Source organism: Empidonax traillii, unplaced genomic scaffold (assembly GCF_003031625.1).
Source record: "Empidonax traillii isolate 1590-97213 ecotype Southwest subspecies unplaced genomic scaffold, ASM303162v1 scaffold204:size1584377, whole genome shotgun sequence".
Taxonomy (NCBI): domain Eukaryota; kingdom Metazoa; phylum Chordata; class Aves; order Passeriformes; family Tyrannidae; genus Empidonax; species Empidonax traillii.
In genome coordinates this window covers 386,777-410,848 of record NW_020955397.1, presented here as the reverse complement: position 1 = coordinate 410,848, position 24,072 = coordinate 386,777, and the positions used below count along the sequence as shown (strand labels likewise).

The 24,072-nt window shown below is 53.7% G+C and overlaps 1 protein-coding gene across 5 annotated transcripts; it reads right to left on the bottom strand.

The window, feature by feature from the left end:
- Positions 1–243: 243 nt before the first annotated feature.
- On the bottom strand, positions 244–16,898 carry EGFL7 (EGF like domain multiple 7). 5 transcript variants are annotated; one of them, XM_027887124.1, is made up of 11 exons: positions 16,522–16,886; positions 15,272–15,573; positions 12,464–12,532; positions 7,385–7,570; positions 5,691–5,813; positions 5,383–5,495; positions 4,734–4,829; positions 3,689–3,853; positions 2,764–2,828; positions 2,278–2,440; positions 427–574 (listed from the first exon to the last, which is right to left on the bottom strand). In XM_027887124.1, exons 4-11 carry the CDS (start codon positions 7,462–7,464, stop codon positions 552–554), a joined length of 828 nt encoding a protein of 275 aa, XP_027742925.1. In that variant the 5' UTR covers positions 7,465–7,570; positions 12,464–12,532; positions 15,272–15,573; positions 16,522–16,886; the 3' UTR covers positions 427–551. The 5 variants fall into 5 exon arrangements, with proteins under 5 accessions (XP_027742922.1, XP_027742921.1, XP_027742923.1 ...); XM_027887123.1 differs by lacking the exon at positions 427–574 and adding an exon at positions 2,515–2,641 and having other exon boundaries at positions 2,281–2,440; positions 16,522–16,898; XM_027887121.1 differs by lacking the exon at positions 15,272–15,573 and having other exon boundaries at positions 244–574; positions 2,280–2,440; positions 16,522–16,891.
- Positions 16,899–24,072: the final 7,174 nt, after the last annotated feature.

Genomic DNA, 24,072 nt, shown 5'->3' with positions numbered 1-24,072 from the left:
CCAGGCAGAAGGGCTGTGCTTCTACTCCCCGAACCCACCCATGGGTACCCAGTGCAGGACCTTGGGGCTGCAAGGACTTGTCCCCACCTTCTCCACGTGACAGCAGCGAGGGGCAGGGTGGGGAGGCACTGCCCTGCTTGGGCCAGGCCTGTGCCCGCTGCTCCCTGGGAGAGCATGGCCCAGGATGATGCTAAGGAAAAGCCAGGCAAAGCTAAACAAACTCAGCCTCACACACAGGCAGTCTGGCACAGCCAGGCACTCGTGGCACGAGGTAAGGCATTTATTTGCTGCCTCTCCAGCAGGAAAGGGGGGAGATGCGGAGGGCTCGGAGTCCAGTTTGGAAGTAACAACTGCGTGACCTTTGATAAGGTGAGCTGGAAGAGAAAATTATGGAGATGCTGATGGGAAACCAGCCTTCTCCTGGTACCCTGTGCCTTCCTGTAGATGATGTGGCTTCGTCCCCAGCCTGGGGCTGGAGAGCGAGATAAGAGCTGCGGATGCGCTCGGCTTGTTCCAAGGCCTCGGCTTGTTCCAAGGCCTCGGGTGTTCCACTAAAGTTCGTTCTTGCAGGAACCTGGGAAGATGGAAAAAAAAAAAAGAAACAATGCAGTAACGTCCTCAGCCTGGGTTTGGTTTGTGTTTTTCCCAAGCAGAATGAGATTGACCTTAACCTCTGTGAATATAACCCACACTTGAAGCCTTTGGCAAACAACCCTAGGCTGGCTCTGTCCCACCACACTCAGGAGTGTCACTCTCACCTCCCTGGTGTGTCACAGTCCTTGCCTGGGCCCAGTGCACAGTGTCCCAAAGCCAGTGACAGTAACAGTGACAGCCTATGCTGGGTCAGGGCTAACTCAGAGGGACCAAAGCAGTTATGCCTTCAAGAGCTCTGATCTGGTGCCTTTGCTGGTGGTTTAAAGAGAAAATAGTTTTCCTTGGTCCTTACACACATCCCCCCTGAGCAGCGAAGTGGGGAGTGCAGTTTTATTGTAGCATTCAGATGTGAAATGCCTCACCAGGCACAGAGCACGGATGGCTGAGTGACTCCACGGGATGCTCTGCGAGCCCCAGGGCTTGCTAGAATATGACAGGACAGTTTTGTGTCCTCCAGGGACTTGCAAGACCGTGAAGAGGGACAAAAACAAGTTTTGCTTGCTGGAGCAGGCCTGGCAAAAATTTAATTTCAGCACTTTGGAGTCATCCCTTGGAATAAATCCATGCTACCTTGTGATACTGCTCACATTCCTCAGTGCTGTCACTAATAATATGTACAGAGTACTACTAGGAAACTCAGTCTGCTGGAACACTCCATGGTTCTGATAATTACCCCTTTCTGAGATGTTTTTTAAGTGTCTATTTGCAGCTACTTTGTCTTCAAACAAGTTCTTTGAATTCTTTTCCATCTAAGCCATTACTGGAAGCAGTGAACTGGGACTGGATATGCCCTGAACCGGTTTCCCTGGAGTCTCCTGCCACGAGCTCCAGGCTGTTGCTGCACACCAGCTCCCAAGCTGGCCCAGCCATGCCTAGTTTCTGGAATTATTTAATGGGAAAATGAGCTGCAAAGAGCTCCCTATCAAAATAAAATGTTCACATGGTTGTGCTCTGCTTGGAGTCAAACTGCTGTGCTCAGAGCACCACAGGGCCACGAGGGGATGCTGCCCCTCTCTGTGGTGCCATGGGGGGGCATGCCAGGCAGGACTCACCACCTCCAGCCACTTCACACATGACAGCTCTCACTGGGGTCTCTTGCTCAGTTTGGGAGACCCTCTCAGATCCACTGCTTGGTCTGTAGGCTTCAAAAAGAAATGCCCAAAACTTCCCAGGCTCGTAAATCTGCCAACTTTTGCACGCTCCTTAAATTTCCCTGATTGACTTCTTGGACTGTTAATTTCCTAAGAGCTGGGGGTTCTTTTCTAAGGACCAAATTACAAGGATACAGGAAGGGACTGCAGCCATGAGGTGCTGATTGCCGGACGTGACCCACTGCTCACAGTGGCTCCCCCTGCTCTGCCCCACAGCCACGTTTCCTTGTGCCAATCTCACAGTTTTTGGCTGCTACAAGGGCAGTCAGATGGTGCAGCCACAGAAACAGCTTTGAAATGAAGCTAATGGGCTGTTTGTGTTCATCTTCTATTAATTGCAGGCTGCTGAGCTTGAGGGAGATCTAGATTAACAGTGGCATATGTGTTACTGATCTCGCTGGCCCGCATCTGCTCACCGTGGCCAGCGTGGGTGGAGGGAAATCCTTCAGCCCTGCTTTTTCCAGGCACTTACACGTCTCCAGCCGCTCCTCCAGGAAAGAGATCTGCTCGCTCAGGGAGTCAATTCTGTCCAGTTGCTGGAGGGAGTGGGACAGTCGGCTGATGGGGTCTGTGCCGACGTCCTCCGGCGCCGACGGCATGAGGTTGTGGAAGGGGGCCAGCACCAGCTGGAGTTTCTGCAGGGAGAAGGGGAGCCATGAGTGTGTCCCCCCACACCAGGAGGACCTCCTGGGGGGAATGCAGCACCCACCAGGGCAGGCTCGTGAGGCTTTGGTGGTGTACAAAGGGCTGCCGGGCTGGAAAAGCCGCGGCGTGGGTGCTGCCGGCAGCGTGGAACACAGCTGGGATTGCTGCTGGGATCGCTGCCGAGGCCAGAACCACGTTAAAAATAGAGCTGGGGAAGAGGGAAACCCTGGCTGTGAACAGCCCGGGGTGGGAGCTGGCTCAGCACAGCCTCGAGCAGCAACAGGGCAGGGCAGAGGGGGGTGCTGGAACTCACCTGCTCCAGCGCTTCCACTCGGCTCCTCAGGTCGTTCATTTCTTCCTTCATTTCACTGGAAGGACCTGAAAAGGTGACCAGGGGAAGGTCAGTCAGCAAAAGCCCTTTGCCCAAGGTGAAGTGGAAGGTGCTGGGGAGAAAGACATTGCCGCAGGGCTCAGGCCAAGCTCTGCTGTTTTCCCCTGCCCTCCCCCTGAGCCCCCAGGCTGTGCCCTGCTGGAATCAGGTCCGGAGCATCAGCTGGATCCAACACCTGCTGCAACCACTGGCATCTAGTCCAGCTGCTAATGGCACAGGCATCTCCTGCTGCTGGAGCACCTGCAACAAAGTGGGGGATTCTTCAGGTAGTGGGGTGATGCTTGAAGGACGAGGTGGAGCCTGGCCTTTGGCACCCGTGTTGTCAGTGAGCACCCAGGCCTGCCCTGTCCCACGGTGGGCACAAGGAGTGGATCCTGCTGAGGGCTCAGGACGGGGATAAAGGCAGGTGCGGCACGTGCAGGCGGTGGTGCCCTGCTCTCCCAGGTGTTTGCTGCGTGCTGCCCGTGCTGGCCACAGCGCATTATTACTCACGGTACGAGTTTGAAGTGTCACAGCGCGTACCAAAAGTAATAATGGGCCGTCACCAGCGCCGCTCCTCGTGGCTCCGGACCTGCCCTGTGGGAATGACGATGGTGGTGGAGAGAACAGGCACATCCCGCACACCTCAAGCCACAGCCAGGCTGTGTCACCCTCACAGACGGATTTGTGCGCAGGGGAAGTTGTCTGGGTGGCAGAGGGACTCCTGGGCCACCGAGAATAAAGCCGAGGGGTTCTCCGGCTGTCGTCCCCTCTCCTGCCACAGCTGTCCCACCCTGTGATGCTGGGTGTTAGCCCCAGCCCTCTGAAGGCCCAGAGCAGCTGGGGCTGCACTGGGGGGACAGGATACCTGCTTGGCTGAAGGTGTCCACCTCGGGCACTGGCACCAGGGGCCGGCAGTCCTTGTCATCAGCAGCGAGGGTGAAGCCGTCCTGGCACGTGCAGCGGTAGCTCCCGGCTGTGTTGATGCAGAGCTGGCTGCAGCCATGGCTCTGGCCGGCACATTCATCCACATCTGAAACACAGGAATGGCTCAGTGAGGGCAGGAGGGATAGGGGTGAGGGGCACAGATGGCTCAGGCACAGGGGGGCTGCAACGGGATTCCAGCAAGTGCCCCCGGAATGAGCTGGTGTTTGTGCTGGGCACAGCTCTGGGAGTCTCAGCACCACCAGCACCTGGGACAGCCCAGCTGGATAAACCTGTGCTAAGCTCGAGGGGGATCTGGCCTCCTCCCTTCTGCCCACTCCCCCCCACAACAGAGCCAGAAGCAAAAGCTGTGGTCAGAAACATCTCTACTCAGGCCAGACGAGCGCAGGCAGCGCTCGGCTCTCATCCCGGATTTACGGCCGGGGTTTTGGTTCCAGCCAGCTGTGGTGAGGAGCCATCAGCCTTTCAAGTGTGTACAAAACCCAGTAACCTCTCCTCACACGGGGGAGTTATTAGAGCTGTTCCCACAAAGCAGAATGAGCTGAACCGCTTCCCACGCCCGAGCTCTGTTTTAGGCAGTGGGAAAATCCTTGCGCTGGAGCCGGAGCTGTCAGCGATGGGCTCAGCCCTGCCTGGCCCAGCGTGGGTCAGTGCCACACGCTCCTCCTCTGCCTCACAGGAGGGTGGAAAGCTGGGAAATGCTGGAAAACGCCACGGCAGGGGCTTTGCACCACTGGTGTGTACCCCCCTGCCCGATTTCCCTGAGCTGGGAGGAGCACCGGTCTGCTCCTGTGCTGGAGAGGAGCCTGGTGCCTGGAGACTGCCAAGCTTCCCTTCCACCCCCAGATATTTCAGTTTATGGATTTAGTCTCTGCAGTAAATGGGTGTCTTAGCAAAAAGCCTGGGAGAGGGAATATTACAAATGACCAGCAGCAGAAAGAAAATGGATGTGCCAGGGCTGACAGTACCTGTCTGGCAAGCTCGCCCCGTCCAGCCGGGTGGGCAGGCACATCTGCCAGGGAAGGTGCAGCTCCCGCCGTTCTGGCACGGCACCCAGCAGAGAGCTGTGGGAGGAAACGCCAGCAGAGCATCACCCGGCAGCTCTGGGGGTCCTGAGCTCCCCCCCTCCCACCCTGGATGCAACACACACACTGCACACCCCAAAACACACACCAGCACCAGCCCAGGGGCAGCAAAGACAGAGGGAGGAGAGTGATGGGCAGCAGCAGGCCCTGGGAAGCCCCCAGTGCCACGCTCTGAGCTCGTCAGGGGATGGACTGACTGCTGCTGTGGTTTGCATTTGTGGCCTCCTGAAAGCATTTCTCTTCCATTACTGCTGATTTATGTGGAAAGGAATTACTCGCTTTATTTATCCTCTGTTGACTATAGAGGTAATGAGCGATCTCAAAGGAAAAGGGCCCAAGAGGCAGCAGAGAAAGGCTGGGAATTAATCAGATATTGAACCGCATTTGGTTGTGATGCTTAAAATTTAAATGCTTTCCTGGAGGGAGAATCCACCTGACAGGCAGCGTGTTGGTAAACGAGAGAACTGGTCCTGGGCTTCCTCCAGGAGCTCGAGGGAATCTGGGGACGGGCACTGGTCCAGCAAACTCTCACCTCTGTTGCAGCTGAGCGTGTGGGTGTTTGCTCTGCTCCAACCGGGACAGCACGAGGCCACGGGCTCGGGCAGCTGCTTGTACCTCTGCCGATAGGCAACCCTGTAGATGGTCCTGCAATGCAAGAGTGGGGCTGAGCTGGGTGCCAGAGCACCTTCCCCGAGCCCCCATCCCACCCCCTGCGCTGGCACCCCCCACCAGGCACCGGGAGCATCGTCCCTTTGGATCAAGGCAGGATTGCCCCCTCCCGCAGCCCCCCATGTCGCTGCCGTGCTGGGAGCAGGTCTGTGGCACAGGCAGTGCCCTCACCTGTAGGTGCTGCAGACCCGGTGGCCCTGGCAGGTGGTGAGGTAGGGCTGGTAGACGGGCTGGACGTGGGACTCGGTGTAGGCGCCCGCCCGGCTCTGCAGCGCCACGGCACAGACCCTGCGGCTGAGCAGAGGGGAGAGGGGTCACATCAAACCAGCCAGGACGGGGCCTGGCAGCCCCTCTCTGCAGAGGCTGAGTGAAACAGCAGTGCCTTATTGCCCCAGTGCCCTGGGAGGCCACTTCAAGCTGATCTGGGGCACTGACATAAATCTGGAGCACTCTGGGCTGCACAGGCACTTCCTCCCCTGCCCCTGTGCCAAGGCACTGATGCCTCCTCAAACACTCACCCAGCATGGCCCCTCTGTCCCAGGGGAGCAGGCAGGACCCAGATTTAGGGATGATTTACTCGTTCCATTCATCATCTCCCTTCCCCTAAAATCATTCACTTTCTGGGTGGATTTTTTTCCTTTCCAAGACTTTCACATTCCTGAAACGGATGCCCCTGTGGTCACTAAGAAATTAATGACTTCACAGGCAGGGTCAGGCTCACCGCAAAAAAAAAAATAAGAAGCTAGATGAAAGGGGCCCTCCAGCCTTCCTGTTATCCAACCAAAAACTTTCCCAAGGTTAACAGCCAAAGTGGTCTTGGTTAAATACCCTCTTTTTCAACATTTTCCAGCCCAAGCAGGTCAGTCCCACTGAGGAACTCATCTCCTCATCTCAGTCTCCCAGCTCAATTAGAAACTAAAATAAAAAGCCTGGGAATTAGCATGGACATCAGATGGCTTCCATTAACTCCAGAAAACTCCTCTCAGCCTTGTGATTAATGTTATAGAGGACGCAATTTTTAAATGGCAATTGTTTGCTTTGCAAAATTTAGAATAAAGCTCTGGTTGCAGCCTGTGCGTGCGAGCGAGGAATTCAGCTGTGGTTTTAGTCCCCACCAGAATGTGAAAGGTTTGACGCTGGAGGAGCATTTCAGTGTAAAAACAAACTTTGTAGAAAATGTGAGCTGTATCTGGGGGTGGATGTTGAGCTCCAGCTCCTCTTGGCTGGGGAAGAAACTGGGGCACCGAGCTCTGGGCTTCCTCAGACCCAGCGGGAGCTGAGCTGTGCCTGCCCAGGCCGTGCTGGGATCCTGGGTGCCATGTCAGACCCTTTTCCTGGAAAGGGAAGGGGAATTGCTGGGTTTGCAGGGCCATGGACCACAGCACCGTCCTGGGGAGCACAGGGCACAGCAGGCACCAGCCCACCAGGACATTCCACACCTGTGTCCATCAGAGATGGGAGCTGCATCCTCCTTTGGCAGCTTGTTCACAAGACTCAGCTGCTGTGACTGATAGCAAGATTTCACAAATATTTTTGTGAAGGATGTGCTTGAAAGAGACAATAATAATAGTTCCTGAACAGCTCAGGGCCCGATCGCCTTTTGACTCTCACGGACAAAAAGCCCAGAGTGTCTTTGTGTCCCTGCATGGAGCTAAACGGGCATTTTCTCTGAGAGGTTTTTTAGCTTCAGTGGCAAAGCAAACAACCAGCAAAAGGCTGTCTGAGCCTTTTCCCACCTCCTGACCAGCCCGTGGAGCTGCCCATGTCCATGCTGGCCCAACAGGGCTCTTCACCTGGAGAGGATGTGCCTCACTGTGACATGCAGATGGGCACACCCGGGAGGTGCAGACAAAACGGGGCCTTACCCTGCCCGGGCAAAGCCATCGGTGCTGGTGGTGCTGAGGATGAGGAGGAGTCCCGAGAGGAGGCAGCTGAGGTGGCACATGTCCTGTCCCTCCCACAGCACCCCGGGCTGTGCAGCACGACCGGCTCTCGCTCTTCGGTGGGATGTGCTGGTTCCTACCACATGTCCTGTCCTTCAGCGTGGATCCCTGCAACCAGGAGAGGAGCAGTGTGAACATGCATGTCCTTCCCCAGCTGGTGACGTCTGACAGAGCCATGGGGACACACCCCTGGCAAGGGGAGAGCTCCCCCAGGCACAAACCCACTTTTCCCCACTTGTGGCAGTGATTTACCCCAGGGGATGCCTGGAGAGGCTCCCAGAGCACCAGGGTCCACTCAGTCATGTGTTGAGAGACAGGGAAGGGACCTGTGTCGCCTGAAACTCTCTGCCAATTCCAGGCAGCGGGGGCAAAACAATGGCCCCTAATTTCTTAATCCATACAGCATTGTAAAGCTGTGTTTTCCCACCACATAACACACTGAAATCTGATCTTCTTCCCTTTAAAATACGAGTTCATGCCAGAGAAAAGTGCTGCAAGGGCCATATGTACCGTCTGCAGAGTCAAATCTGAGCCACAAATAAAGAGGTTTTGATTTTCTAGCCGAGGACAAACACAAAACAAGGCAGGAGAAGGTCAGTAACAATATCTAATTTAAACAGTATTGCATTTAAACAAACCGGTTGGCCTCCGGATGGCAGCAGCTGAAGGAGGAAGAAATAAAGAAACCCACCTTAAACATACATCAATTAAAGAAAGAATCAGCTGTTCTGACTAAACCTGGAGAAAGGGGAGGCAACACAAGAAACCTCCTTCTGAGACTGCAAGCATGGTGACATCAAACCAACTTGCTAAAATCCCCAAGTGCTGTGGGGTGGGATGGGACTGGAAAGTTGCAGGTGGATTCCCCAATCTCCATCAGGATAATTCCTAACTCTGAGTAACAATTGTTAGGGATAACCAGCATATATCTGTACACCCTGCAGGTCTCAAAGACCTCCTCCAAGGCACTCAGGACCATCCTTTCCTTTGGGCAGGTAGAGAAACTGAGACACAGAGAGATGGAGAGTCACATCTGGAGAGAAACCAGTCTGGTGCCTTCCTGTTTCTTAATATCAAACATCAAATATCAAATATCACAGCATATTTCCAGGTAAGACCAGTTTTGAGGATGTGAGGAGGATTTTGGTGCTATAGAGCCTGTAGTCCTCCATTCTCCTCCAAACACAGCAGTAAATTTCATCTCCTAATGACTGATTTATGTTATCTCCACCACTAGGAAAGCAAAGTTTGCTTGACCTGCAGGAAAGTTTTTTAAAAGTAGCAGAGAAGGCTTTTTTTTTTTTTCCCCAGTTCTCCTGGAGACATCTCAAGGACACTCGTGTCCAGACACACTAACTCCCCTCTGCTCCACCAGCCAGTTTTTCCCAGGGCTATACTGGGACACATATTTTCCCTACAATCCCAGATCCCTAGGCTAGCAGTGCTTCTTCTGAAGTCTCCAAGTCAAACTCTGCCAACCAACTCCATCCTCCCACAGGATTCCCGTGACTGCCATTGGAGCTTTCCCTGTGGGGACGGCAAAAAACACAGGGCACGAGCCTAAAATACAGACAGTTTGTTTTTTCTCTTTGAAATGGAGCAGCACTGCCCTACCTCGAGTGGTCAGAGGATCCCTCTGGGTCTTAAAACTATGGCTGCTTCACTCCAGAAAAAGTTGCAAAAGTGCAACACATGATAGTCTGTACTTGTCTTTTTTATAAGTTTATGAAAGTCAGCCTCTTTATAGCCAATGAAAATCTTCCAACCTGTTGCCACCACCTATTCTACTAATATTGCTCTTTTAACTCATAAAACTCAAGAAAAATCTTTTTATGCTTAAAAAAAAAAATAGTATTTAGTCACTGCCTTTCTATTCTCTCGAATGAAACTATGTGGGTGCCTCTACGTTTCTGCTGCTTCAGGAGCCAACAAAGCCTCCTTGGCTGGCCACATGCTACTGTGAGTCTGGGGATCCTTCTCCTGCCAATCAGAAACATTCCCATAGCTCTCCTAAGTCTGCTCTTGCCTCACCTGCCACAGCAACCAACAGTAAACAGAACCCACCGTGCAGGTGAGCAGCACTTTATCCAGCTCTGCCCATGGAACCGGGACTAAAGATCCAGCTGATGGCAGCAGGAGGAATCGGGCTCTGCCTGCAAAGGGATGTGAGACAATCCAGACCCTTGGGAGGATGCAATAAACCTCACAGGCTGCACTTTTCCCAACAGCCTGGCCTGGTTCTGCAGGTGAAACCGCCGCTCCAAAGCCGTGCACTGGCCCTGGCCTGTGCCCTTAGAGCCAAACCCTCCTGGAGAGGGTCTGCACCGGCCGCAGGGGGATGGATTGTTCCTTACAGACTCCTCCAGCTGTTCCCTGAGCAGGCTGGGATGCGGCACCGCGGGGCACGGCACGGGGCGAGGGAGGGATGGAGCGGGACACGGGGATGGGGGCACTGCGGAGCGGGGAGAAGGGAGGGGGAACCGCGGAGGGGGCTACGGGGGTACGGCACAGTGCAGCAGGACACGGGGACACCGGGACACGGCACCACCGGGGCTGCAGGGACACCGTTATCATGCAGGGACCCGGGAATCACGGGGCGGGCTGCGGGGACCCCCGGAGGCCGCGGGGGTCTGCAGAGACGTGGGTGTCCGAGCGGCTGCAAGGTCTGCAGGGACACGGCTGTCCCGGGGGGCTGCAGGGTCTGCAGAGACGCGGGTATCCCGGGTGTCACAGCCTCTAAAGGGACGCGAGTGTCCCGGGGGGCTGCAGGAACTGTAGGGACGCGGGTACCCCGGGGGGCTGCCGGGACGCGGCGCAGGGATGCTCATCGCGGCCGCAGCAGCCCCATCCCCGCTCCCCGGCGCTGTCCCCCCGGGACAGGCAGAGCCCTCCCGCCGGCCCGGCACTGCCCGCAGCCCCGCAGCCCCCTCCGCCGGCCCAGGGAGCCCCCCACGGCCGCCCCCCCAGCGCTGCGGTACCGAGCCCCGCTCCGCCGACACCCCCCGCCCCTCCCCGCCGGGCGATGCGGCCGCGGCCCCCCCGGCCGTGCCGAGCCCCGGGCGGTGCCCGCCGGGACTCACCGGTGGCGGTGCCGGAGCCGCGGAGTCTCCGCCGCGCCGCGGCCCCCCGCGCATTTCCTCCCCCGGCCCGAGCCGGTCCCTCCGCCCCGGCCCAATGAGCTCCCGGCGGGGAGGAAAGCGGAGCCTCCCGGCCGGGGGGAAGCGCCGGGGCCCGGGGAATCCTCCGCCTGCCCCCGCCCCGCCGGCCCCCGCCGGCCGCCACCTGCCCCCGGCGCCCCGGGGGACGTCTGGGGACAGGGCAAGACCCCCGGAGAAATCAGTTCTTGCGGGGGGGGCGGGGGGGGAGTCATGCGGAGATAGGGCAGGACCCCCCCAGGAACTCAGCCCGGGGTGGGGGGACACGCTCGTGTTATGCCCCGTGGGTTTTCACTGCCCCTGATGGAGACGGGATTGCAGGGAACCCTTGCCCTGGATTGATCTGGAGCCTTACCTGGTGACCCCACGTCAGGCTGAGCCCCTCAGCCCCCACGCTGCGAGGACACGAGGTCCCTGAGCCCCCCTGTGGCCCAGCCCGCCTGGGTGGGCAGGAGATTATGGCAAGAGGGGGAAATCCCAGCGCAGCCCCCGGCCCCTCGCCCAGGGGTGTTCAGTCCCCCCAGGGAAATGGTCCATGGTTAGTGCAGTGCCCAGGGCAGATTTATTTCTCTTTGCTAAAAAATACTGTGGCTGGCTCCGCACTCCCCACCAGCACTTATAATTTTAAGAGGAGACGTATTTCCCTAGGTTAGAGACCTGGTCCGCAGCCTCCCGCAGTGCCCCGTTAATCCCCCGAGCTCATTACAACAGCCAAGTCCTGCAGAAGCCGGCAATGAGCTGCCAGGACAGGGAGGCTGGCTTCCAGCGAGCCCTAAAGGATGATCACAGGATTCCTTGGAGGCCCCCCCGGCTGTGGAGCCGTGTGAGGATCGACCCCGAGAGACTCCCAAGGGTGGCACGCTGGGCTCAGCTCCGGCTGGGCAACACCTGCCCCGGGACAGCTCAGGCAGCCCCATCCCAGCTGCCTACAGGCTTCTCCTCTTAAAATGCCCCGTTATTTATCAAAGCATTTCGGTTTGTGCCAAATTGCCACTTGTTTTGTCTACATTTTTGTCTGGAAAATTAGAGCACAGAGGCTTATTGTTTTTCAAATGACTTAGGCGCCTGCCCATGCACAGAGCCATTCTTGAAGATAGCGGGGATCTGATGTGCAAATGAATGGCAGGATACAGCCCCCTGGGAATATTTGTTCCCATTAAGTTTTGTAATTTTTTTGCAAGCATGTAAGCATTTAAAGGAAATATTTAACAGTTAAACAACAATGGCGCCAAAAGAGCAACTGAGATCACTGGCCCATCCCCTCTGTTTCCTCAGGGATACACTGAGGCCGCTGATGGAACTGGAGCTGTTTTGGGTTGAGCTGCAGCCCCTGGGGAAGCTGATGGGTGTTGGTGTTCTGCAGTGGGGCTCTCCCTGTAAAAGGAGCTTTGGTGGGATTCTCCCTGAGGAAGGGAACAGAGGGGAATCCGCTCTGGGATGTGCTGGTGGAGATGGAGTTCCATTGCCAAGGGAGAGGGGATCCCTCCCAGCAGCAAAGGAAAGGCTTGCCGGTGCTGGTGGAAGCACAGCTCCATGTTACACAGCATCTCATACAGCACACACAGGGTTGCTCACCCTGTGGATCCATCCTACCTCCCGGGAATGATTTGAGCTCATTTAATCTCCTAAACACGAGGCAGAGGCAACTTTTCCCAAGAGCACTGAAGGGACGGTAATTATCTTGTTATGCTGAGAGTGTTACTGTTTTTTTCTGGTGTACGGGGGAGACGAACAGAGCCTGAATTATTGTCTAATAATTGCAAAATGCGTTTGGAAGCCAAGGGAAAGCTGCTCCATCTGGCCATGCTGAAAGCACAGGATCTCACTTTGCAGCCGAGACACTCACCTTATCCACGGTGCTCCATCATGTGTCCTGGGCAGGGATCCTTTCCTTAAGGAGCATCTTGGTTTCTTACTGTCAGGACAGAAAAAGCCCACTGTTACACTCCCCTTGTCAGGTAGGCAGAGACCAGTGACCCAACCCTTGCCCATGATGGGCCTGGTGTGGGATGCCCTGGACACTCCCCAAGGTGTGGAGCTGTGGAGGATGAAACATTTGTGGAGTGGGGTGGAGGATGAAAGCAGGCACTGACACCGCTGGTGTGCCAGAGGCATGGACACTGTGGCACCGTGGTAGGGAACAGGGAGGCCCTAACAGCTTGGGAAACCTGGGATTCCAAGTGTAAATTTGATGGTGAGGAAGAGGATGGACTCATCCTTCAGCTCTTTGCAGGACACCACCCAGCACAGGACCAAGCACACCGCCTTCCAGGGTCCCCCTTGCAGCCTTCTCAGCCATTAAGCAATTATTCCCTAAGTGCACTGAGCATTTTAAAATTCTGCCAGTATTTTAATTGCAAAATGTTTGCTTTCCAGTTCCATTTACTGGGTCAAATCTTTGCTCAAGCAAGTGCCCATTTCAGCTGCTAAAGAACTGCATACAGCCCATTACAAGAGCATTTAATCCTCCGCTCTTGGGGAGGGTTCGGTGTCTTATGTGCTAATATTCATTATGCTGGGAGGAAATCCCCCAGGACACTGCCTGGCAAAGTTCCCTTGGAAGCAGAGGAGTTATACCAGTTCAGAGTGGGAGAAGATCAGATCTGTTGGCACTGTTAAGGTCGGTGTGATGAGCTTCTGACAACGGCAGCAAGGGATTTTGGCTCCTGCCTGCAAGGCTGTCTGAATTCGAAGTCCTCCCTTGACCAATGTTTGACATTTTTCCCCCACAGCTTTCTCCCTCACACACTAGAAGTGTGTACTCCCACGACATCTAATATTAATGCTTGTCTCCAGGCCAAGAAAGAAATGTTTCTGCCCAGCCTCCCTCTTAGATTTAACAATGTCAAAACCTCCTTGTCTCCCACTGGTTTTACCGCCAGCGTGAGCTGTGAAGGACACCGAGTGCTGGCCCGGAGCAGGTCTCAGGCTGAGCACTGGGCTGGCTGGGAAGGTGAGATTTTCACTCACCCCCCTCGTTTCCTAGAGCCTGTCCCACAGACCTGCCAAGCCCAGTGCACCTTCCTGGGCATCCAACATCCCCCTGAGAGCATCTGTGGTGGATCGAGGGATGGAGCTGGGCACTGGAAGTGGTCCCCTGCGTGATAGGAGAGCTTGGAGGGTGTGAGGTAGCAGGGGATGGGGGGACTTAACTTTGCTCTGGCTCTGTAGGCACGAAAAAGGAATGATAACAGAGGAGAATTAATAGGAGATCAGCACGAAAGTCAGAGAGGAGCACTTCCATCCCATCAAAGAAAACAGGACGTGCCCAGGCACACGAGCGCTGCCCCAAAGTGGGGCCAGAGGTGCTGAAACGGCAGATGGATGGGGGGACAGGCAGGACAGTGACACACATACAGATGCAAAACTTTTCAGCTGCTACAAGCCCTGGCTGACCCCGTACCTGCTGTGGACAATGGGCTCTCGCTGGCCTCCACGGGGGTCTGGCACAGAACTGGAAGCACTTGCTAAAGCAATAGGAATTTTTGGTGCTTCTCAAAAATAAAGGGGGAATGGCTTTTCCTGTTCTAGGACAAATTCTTCTGCTCAGGTTTTTCATAGGGCTGTTTGTAAACTTTACACTTGAGTTGAGGCTTTGGAGCAGCCCCTGCTCTGCTGAGCCCTGTGAGGAAAATGACCTCCCACTATTCTATTATGTCCTATATTGTTCTCAGCTGCGTCAGCTGCAGACCAGTTATCTCAGTGGAAATCTAGATGAGTCCACTGATGGCAGTGGGATAAAAACAGGTCAAACCAAGAAAAGTACTTGGCCTGTAGCTCTCAGTCTGTTGTCACCAGTTGCCCAGGGTTCTGTGTATTATAACCGAGACTGGAGCCCCACAAAGTGATTTTTTTTTTGCCTGAGTAAGGACTTAACAAGCATTAAGTGTCTCAGGACGAGTGTGTTGTAACTTAAGGTGACCGTGGGGACAACCAGCAGCCGAGCTGCAGCTGTACAAAAACAAATGCAGGAACAGGGCAACATCCCATAGCCAGGTTTATTTTCCTTTGCATGCACACTTGAGCTCTTTATTTACATTTAGAGGAGGCAGCAGCGGTTGCAATGTAAAAACTGGGAAATGATTCATCCCACCAAGCAATAAACTAAATTTTGCAGCTTTCTGTGAAATTACCCCGACAAAACACGGCATTAGTCAGCAGGGAATCATCCCCCACCCCACTTCCCCAGTGAATCACTCCAGAGGAGCACATGGGAAGTGCAGTGGGATAGCTGGGAGATGAAGGATAGCTCAGTCCCTGAACCGTGACCACCCCAGGGAGCAGCTCAGCAAAGAGCATTTCACACAAGAAATTTCTGCCCTGATTATGCTCCCTGCCCTCACCTCCTAGGCTGTGAGCAGGACAGGGATCCAAGAGCTCGCTTCGGGAGAGAGGACAGAGAGCAAAGGAAAACATTTCCAATGACCCCCTTCTCTTTGCAGAGACGCTTTTCTTTCCCTGTCTGGTCTGAGACCTCTCCCCTGGTGTTTTGCCATGCCCCCCTGCTGCTGGTGGGGCTGTGAGACAGGTTGTTTTACCCTAATTTGTTGCAGTTTGTAAATCTGCCTCCCCCGGGCCAGCCCCATCTGCAGCAGCAGAGCCTGGGAAATGGCTCGAATGAGCCTCCAGACCAGATTCAATTTCTCTTCCTTACCTCCAGGGAAACTTGTGAGAGACGGTAGTGGAACAGCAGAGACGGGGGAGTAAACTCCATCGGCAGATCACAGGGAAGAACACTGAGAATCTGCCGGGACAGACTCGTGTTTTCCACTCCTGCTCAGAGGTGGAATTTTGAGGATGCTCAGGATCCAGCCACCACATTTGGACTTCTGCCTCTCACAGCTTCCCAATCCACTCTTAAATTAATTTTATCACTGACAAAGCCTTGTTGTTTCTTCTTATTTTTTTTTTTTTTTAATTCTCTGCTCAGTGAATTGATTCCACAAATATTAGACCCTTGGAAAAAGTATGCTGGGTTATTTCTACAGAGAGCATTGACTGGTGTGGTTCTGCTCCATATTCCCACACAGCCAGCCAGTGCCTGGTTATCTTAGCTGCTCCTTTATCCCAAAATACAGGTAGCTGAAAACAGACAGCATGAAAATCAGATGGATCCATGGCTGTAAGTTTGGGAGGCTTCGCTGAGCTCCTGGCATGCACACCCAGCACGCTCCAGGCTCAGCTGTTAGGCAGGACAAAGCCCTGGTGGGAGAGCCAGGAGAGTCCCTGCCCACATCCCTGTCCTGCCCCTCATCCTGCCTGGATCTGGGGCTGAATTTGGCAGCACCAAGAGGAGACTGGCAGGCAGGGAGCACAGGGGGAAGGACGGACAGCACGGTGGGGTATCAGTGGTCAAAGAGCAGGCAAAGGAGAAAGGGAAAGAGTAACGGAAAGTAAAAAGATTTGCTAGGAATTTCCAGCCGTCTCCCAGGAATTTGTGCAGGAGGTAAAATTTACCCGCAGAGTTCTGTGCTCCTGGAAAACATGCTGAGTGCCAGTGGGGTGAATTAACAATAACAGTGCTGGAGGCTGAGCTCCACTCTGAGCAAAGCAGACCCAGCCTCACCAGGAGCTCAGATGGAGGATGCTCTACACACTTTTTTGCTTTAAAGGATGCTTTACAGACCCTTGTGCTTTGAAGGATGCTTTAAACACCCATGCGCTCCAAAGGATTTTTTATACCCCTGTTTGCTCCACGTTGCTCCATTCCCAGGGCTCCTACCGTCATCTCTGCCTGAGCAAGGGCAAAGCCACCCAGAGCCCAGAGGGTCTCACCTGGCAAGGACACACTCCCGCTGCCCCAGCGCCAGCTCCACATCCCATCCCATCCCATCCCATCCCATCCCATCCCATCCCATCCCATCCCATCCCATCCCCTGCATTCCCACTGTGGCTCTACGGTACCTGTGGCACCCCACTGTCCCCCGCCGCGCTGGGAACGGCCCTAGTGCTGTGCTCCCGGGATGGCTCCCGGTGGCCATCCCTGCCCGGCCACCCGGGGTCCGGCGGGCCCGGGCACCCGCCCGGCACGGCCAGTCACCGGCCGCGCACAGGCAGGAGGTGGCTTCTGAGGTGGAAGGGCGGCTTTTTATGCTTTTCTTCCTGTATAAATCAGGCCGGGGATGGACAATCCCAGACAGGACTTCCTGTGTGTGTTGTGAGCTGATAACGGGCGCCGCGAGGAGAACAAACACGGCCGCCCCGCACCCCGAGGGGGAGAGGGGCCGTGGGGCGGCACCCCCACACCGTGACCACCGGGGATGGACACAGGGGGATGAAATGGAGAGGAGGGAGATACGAGTCCCCGGGGACACAGGCAGGGATAGGGCGGCCACACGGGCTCCCTCCTTTGCCTCACACCAGGCCTAAGATGGGTCCCTGCCCCCTGCCCTCCCACCTCGCTGGGGCACATTTTGGCAGCACCCACCACAGACACCGCTCATTCCCCCTCAGACGGGGTGGATCGGTGGCAAGTGGGGACCCCCATCCTCCCTCACGGCCCGTGCCAGGCATGGCGGGGTTGGCGGCCATCTTCTCGTGAGGGGCCGCGTTGATGTAACGCACCAGCAGAGCACGTTCTGGGGTATTTGCGACCCCCTGAAATTTGGGTTACAGCACTGTGGCTGTAACCACAGTTTGCTGGATGGCTTGTCACCCCTGCCACGCTGTGCCTGTGTTGGGAAGGAGCGAGGTGCACCCAGTTTGGGTGACAAAACCTACAGGACATCAGCCAGCAAAGATGGCACCTTCAGGGCCAGGCAGCGGAGAAACATGAAAACAACTGCCCTGGTGCCCTAATTTTCAAGCCCATTCTGGTGCAAAACTGATTATGATTTCGAATTTCATACACGTGTATGTGTGACCTTGGTTCTGGGTGACCAAAGGAGGAACAATACGTTTTTTGAATTGTATTTTGAACCTTTGATCTGGACCATGCTAAGAAAGGAGACATTTTGGAAGCATGAGGGCTGTGGCGGTGGCAATTATATCTCGACCCTCAGGACCCCCACGGCAGCCCGTGGGTTCTGCCCCTGTCCTGGCAGAGCACGTGGTATGGGTTTAGGGACACGTGGCATCTGGGGCTCCCCTGGAGCAGAGCTGCGTCCCCGGCTCGTGCCGCACGTGCCGGGGTCCTCCCCATTGTGCGCAGGCTCACGGTGAGCGCAGGATTACTCCCACCCTGATTCAGCAAAACACTACTCTGGGCAAGTCCCCCGGGAGTTGCAAAATATTCCTGTGTTTATTTATATAAATGCATGGCTAAAGAAAGCCCCCTCTTGTTTTCCTTGGCAGACGGGGTTTTAAAGGCTGCTTTCTGCTGCCCATCATCCTCTCCAGCAATAGGTGACTGTATACATCGTGTGCTGCTGGCAGCGAGCATTACCAGCTGGTGGATTTTGTGGGAGCACACCTGTCCAGGGGAGTCTCCTCCAGGCAAAAGAGTGTGTGTGCTTGGTTGTCCATGAAATGCTGTTGTTCACACGTTAACCTGTAGGGAGGGTCTTGTCTCCCTGTGGTTTTCTAGTTGGTGATGAGTTTTAAGCAGCAGCTCCCTGTGAAAAGGTACAGGGTTCACATGGATGGCACAGGTGTCACCTGTGAGATGAGGCAGCGCTGGATGCTCCATTCAGGTCAGAAATGCTGAGCACTGGGAGCTCAGGTCCAGAGCTGAGAGCTTTCTCCGCCATCAGCAGGCGCATAGGCTCAACCCTATAATGTGCAGAGCCTTCACAACAGCTCCTGGAATCCTCCCCAAAACACTGCACTCAAATTTTATCATCTGCAATAACCACTGCTTGGTCTTGTGCCCTCTCTCCTCTTGTGTCCTCTGCCCTGGGATGAGTGCAGGTCACAGGGCATGTCAGGGACATCATCCACCCACACCTCCATGCGCACGCAGAGCCAGGCACGGAGCGGGACTGCTCTGGCCCCAGCAGCGGAGCTGCAGGAGTGAAACGGGATGTGTGGAAAACGTTTCCTGTTTACCCAGTCTTTGGAGTCCTTAGTGCTAGCTGTTGGAGCGGGAATTGGTCAGCAGGGACCATGTGAACGGGTGTTTTTAAATTTGAAATCATGACGCCTCATCTTGCAGAGCCACCACTGTCCTCCCGGGGAAGTCAGTGTTGGGGGAAAGCCTGGGTGTCAGCCAAGGCTCAGCTGCGATGTGCGAGAAGGAGGGAGGGAGGGAGGGAGGGAGGAGGGAGAGAGGAAGCCAGAGGGTGTTGGTGCTGCACACTCGGCCATGCTGGCCATGCCCACAGTCCTGCCTCTGCCTGCACCTCCCATTGTCCCCCAACCTCCTGCTGGCATCTCCACTGGGGCTCCAGCTCCCTGGCAGCTCCCAGGCCCATCGTGAGGTGACCTTTTGGGTAGCCCACAGTGGCAGGTGGCACTGGACCCACCAGGGCAGAGCAGAGAACAAGATGGGCAGGCAGCCCCAAGCCGGGACACGTGCTTTTCCAAAGGCTTTTCCAAAGGCTTTTCCAAAGGCTATGAGCCCCCCTCCACCACTGACCTGCTCCACGGCATTCAGGGCCTGTCAGGCGTGAATTGAGTAGGGGGATGGAGGGGGTTTTAGCCCCTCGTTAGCACAGGCCAATTAGTGTGGCATGCTGCTCTCCTGTCAGCTGATGTGGCTGCTGTTGAATACACCCTGCCCACGCTGATCCCTTTAAGGTTGAGGCTGTGTTGAGGTTGAGGCCCATGGTTTTGCTGTGGGAATTTTACATGATCTTTTTTTTTTTTTTTTTTTCCAAGTCTCCTGAGAAACCAAGTCCTGCATGGTTTGTTTTATTGGCCTTTTTGGGCCGCTCTGTGCCAGCATGTGCTGCTTACTGTGATGCTGCAGAGAGTCAATATCTGAGAGACACCACTACCAGGGCAAGACCCCCAGTAGCCACATTTCAGTAAGTTTTTTATATTCCCTGTGCCCCCCACCATCCCCTGGATGAGCTGCACCCCACTGAACTCATCCCCTCACTGCTGTTTCTTGTGATGCCCAGATCTCACAAGATCCGGGGGACATGTGGCACCTCTAAAACTACTTGACCGCTCTCCAGCTTGTCCTTGAGGGGAGGATGATGGGGAAAACAAGAGGGAACAGCGCTGGGCAGAGTCCAGCCCAGAGATTATGATGTGCCTCCCACACACGGGGCAGGACCGAGCAGTTTTGAGGGTGCCCTGGGAATACCCAACAGTGCAGCCGTAATTAATCAAGTTCAGAGATTGAACTCTTCATTAGTGCTTCTCAGTGCACAGGGAGAGCCTTGGGAGTCTGTCAGGCATCCACAGCCTGGCTGGGAAATGCATTTGTCTTCTTCTGGTGGAAACTTTCTCTGACAAGGAATTTGATCCGTTTTGTGGAGAACATTGTGGACTTCAGAGAAATCAGAATTCAGGAAAAAAGTTCCTCTAAAACTATCAAGGTCTCCCAGCTCCAAAATTGACTTTTGAATTTTAGAGCCTTGTAATTCAACGATTAGTTGAAATTGTATTTTTCCCACTCAAATTTCCCTAAAGATTCAAAAAAAAAAAAAAAAAAAAAAATTGTTAAACAAAACTCCATTGGCTATTAGTCTTAAAAAAAAAAAATGGTAAAGAAAAGATGCTTTGGGATAGCTGCCTCTGTCGAGTCCTCCTCTGTTTCCACCTTGCCCAAGGATCTTTGTGTCTCTAGGTTTTTATCTCACACTGAATGCTTATTTTATCTCTGACAGTGAGAGTCAGAGACTCCTCATTTTCAACACTTGGGAAGCACCATGCAACATCCTCCAGGGATGGCTGGATCTGCCTCTGACCCAGAGGCTGCAGATGCTGTTGGAGCGTGGCTGGGTCTCTTCCCCAGGGCAAAGACATTCCTTTTGTGCAGTTCTCTCATTCCTCATCAAAGTCTCCACATTTGCAATAAAGACATTTTTCAAGGTGTTTTGACGTCCATAAGGCCTCCCCTCCCTCCCACCTGTACTGGTAGCTGCTCATTAACACCAAAAGCTAATTGCTACCCATTTGTTAATTAGATATTTGACATCATGTTGCACAAGGAGCTGGGGTTGTGATGACAGAAAGCAGGAGTTTGACTTCTGTGATGCTGACTTTAAGTAGTGCTTCTTACAGAAGACTGGCAGGTTCTTCCAGGACGTCTCCAACATGGAAATAAGCTGAAGCAAAGGCTCCATGTGGGACACAGCCCCCCGCCAGGGAAATATTTCTGTTGCAAGCAGTGATTGAGCACATACTTAAAGCCCTGCACGTGCTCCTGTGCTTTGTCAGAGGTGTGGGGGAGTCCGTGCCATCAAGGTCGGGGCCATAAATCAACTCCAGCAAAATTAAGGCTGGCATCAAGAGATTAGCCAGACCTGAAGCACACTGTACATCTGTGCTTTCCTGAATCAGTCACCCCAAGACGCTACTGAAGCACCAACACCTGCACCCCCAGCTGTAAGATGGGAGTAACACCATGGGGGGCAGTTTCTGTGAGACCCAGGTGAGCAGCTCCCACTCAGGTGGGCTGAACGATCCACCAGCCCTTGCTGTGCTTCATCTGAGCCACCCTGAGGGCTCAGCCTCCCCTCTCACTCTTGACAAAGAGTTCAGGGAAAGCCTGATAAGAGAAGGGGAGAAAGTGAGGGAGACAGGGAGCAGAGACTAAATATTGTGCAATTTGGTGTCTTGCACACAAGCAGCAAACCCTGGGCTTGGAGGGAGGGACAAATCCCCCAACTCCCCTGCTCTGCAGCAGTGTGCTCTGGCACCACTGGGAACCCTCGTGTACCCAACCTCAGGGCTGTGGCCGTGCCTCGCTGCTGCTGTGATAACATCGAGGACAGAGATGGGAAAAAGCCCAGAGCCTCCCTTTTGCTAAGCCAGCGTGGTAAAGGGCTCCTTTATCTGCCCTTTGGTGCGAGATAAGGTTCCAGTGTTGTCCTGCCCCAGCAGCTTGTATCGCTCACAGATACCTCCCCTGGCCACAGAAAGGTATCAGGCGCTCAGAAAATATTTGAGCAAGACTGTATCTTTGTGTGCAATGGAAAGACACACAGGATGGATTAGATCTGCACTGTGAGGGGGATTCAGTGCCTCCTGTCCATACAAGGACAAAGCACGTTCCCTCAGCCAGAAGGACTGTGGGGGTGTCTCTTGTTGCAAATCGCTTCGGAGGCTTCTTACTGGCCTGAGTCACCTGCCCATTCTCCCCCAGATTCCATCAGGTATGAGGTGCACTCCCTTCACATCCCTGGTATCTGCCTTGGAATCAGCTCCCACCACCATGGGAAGATGGGAAAACATTTTCCACTGCTAAAACTTCACTCAGTTAATCTAGCTGCCACTTTCCTGTACCAGGAGCATCTCTAAAGATGGATACATGTGCAATCTTCCTTTTATTTTTTCGATTCTATGACAACAGAGTCCAAATCCTAAATGCAGAACTTTGCTTTCAGCAAAGACCAAAAATATGCATTTTGAATTCTCTGCCAAAAGGTACACCGAATGATCAAGGACTTTCACAGACCTGCCATTTATTTCATAGAATCCCAGACGGGTTCGAGTTAGAAGGGATGTCAAAGATCCTCCAGTTCTACCCCCTGCCATGGGTAGGGACACCTGCCACTATCCCAGGTTGCTCCAAGCCCTCCTCCTCCCTGCCTGCAGCCCACAACCCCTTTCCCAGCAACACTTACTGGTCATTGTAGAGAATAATAACTGACATTTTAACTCTGCCCAGATGCAGAACAGAACACTTGAAACTGATCGAAAGTTTTCCACCTCAAAAACACTTCGTGTATGGAAAAATGCACTCCAAGGTCCATTTCTGATCCCATGGTGTGGAACTAAGTCCAGACCAGGTCTCCATGGAGAAGACCTGGAGAATGGACAGGACACTACAGTAATGGTGTTTGTTCTACAGAAATGGTTGAGCCAAATAACATGAGCTGAATAGAACTTGATGTCCCTTTTATAGGATTAATAAGGTGTGTAATGGGCAACTCTCTCCCCATTAGCAGATCTTATTCCTTGGGCTTAAAAGCTCTACCCAGGAAACTTTCATGGCTTTTCTGCTGACTTCACTGGATTTCAGCAACATAATAGAGAAGTGGAATTCAGCCCAAAAGTCAGACAGTGAATGCAGAAGTCAAGACTTAGGAAAAAGATACAAAAAAAGAACTGTTGATATGTCTCTTCTCTGACACGTCCCAGTGTATCAAAATGGCCACTGCCTTTATTTTGTTTAATCACTTATCTCCACGGAGGGAAGAGGAAATTCCCAAGCACGCATGATCGTTAAAAATATTAGCCAGGGCCTGGTGATTATTTTTGGTAGCTAAAAACTTCCTGACTGAGGGGTTTGGGGTTTGCATTGGACTTCAGTAAATGTTTTAGGATAACTTTCATAAATACCCATTATACTCAAACCAGTGGGCAGTTTACAATTCAGCTGGGAAGGGCGGGGATATGTTTCTCTTTCTTTTGTTCTGCCGAGCCGCATGCTAAAGTGCATAGAGCCACACTGAATTACCATTTAGCTATTTTCTTGTATCCTTAAATAAAGGACTAGTTCACACAGTCAGAAATCTCTGTTTCCTTTCGGGCAGGAAAAAGGAAGTGAATGCGAGGGGCAGATTTGGAGTTTGCTTGCAAGAACAATTGAACTCCCATCCAGAGGGGAAGGGGATCTGCGTCAAGAGGAATTCACTTTTTTTTTTTCCTCTCTCTTTTTTTTTTTTTTTTTTTTTTTTTTTTTTTTTTTTTTTTTTTTTTTTTTAAATTTCTGGAAGGGAAGAGAAAATGACCTTTAGTTTAAAAGCCCGAAAAGAATAAAGGTCTGAGCCTTTAGAGCTGCCTGCACAAATAGAGTCATGAAGGCTTTTTCCTGACAAAGGGCTCCCGTGGCTGCTCTCGCCGTCCTTCGGCGGCGGGGCCCGACTGCGGACGCGGCTCCGGGTGCTCCCCTCTTACTTATCCAAGGTGAAGGGCGGCACCAAAACCTGTCAGCAGTTCCTGCCCAGGAGGGACAGTCCCTGGATATTTTTGAAAAATATTTACCCTTTTTTCTCTCAGTCCCTCCCCAGTGCTGCCAGGCTGGTGGGTCGGATGGGACTTACTGGACGGGGATTTAGTGGATCCCTTTGCCTTTTTCCCCAAAAGTCCTACTTATAGCTGTCTGTAGGAGCAGGCAGGGCATCAACTTGACCTCTTATGGGGCCAAGACCTCACACTGGCTCCATTTTGGTCCCTTTTTAGAAAACCACAAACCCTCTCCCAGCTTCTCTGGGAAGAGGATGTGAACTGAGGCCTCAGGGGCTTGACCAAGTGTCAAAACATTATCTGTGTGGTCTCATCTATGTGGTCTCATCCAAAGCATTTTAGTTCTCACCACTACTCTCCATTTTAGTGAGCCTTGAATATCCACAGAGTATTTTTCTCTATATTTATTTCCTGTCTGTGCAAGCCAGGTTT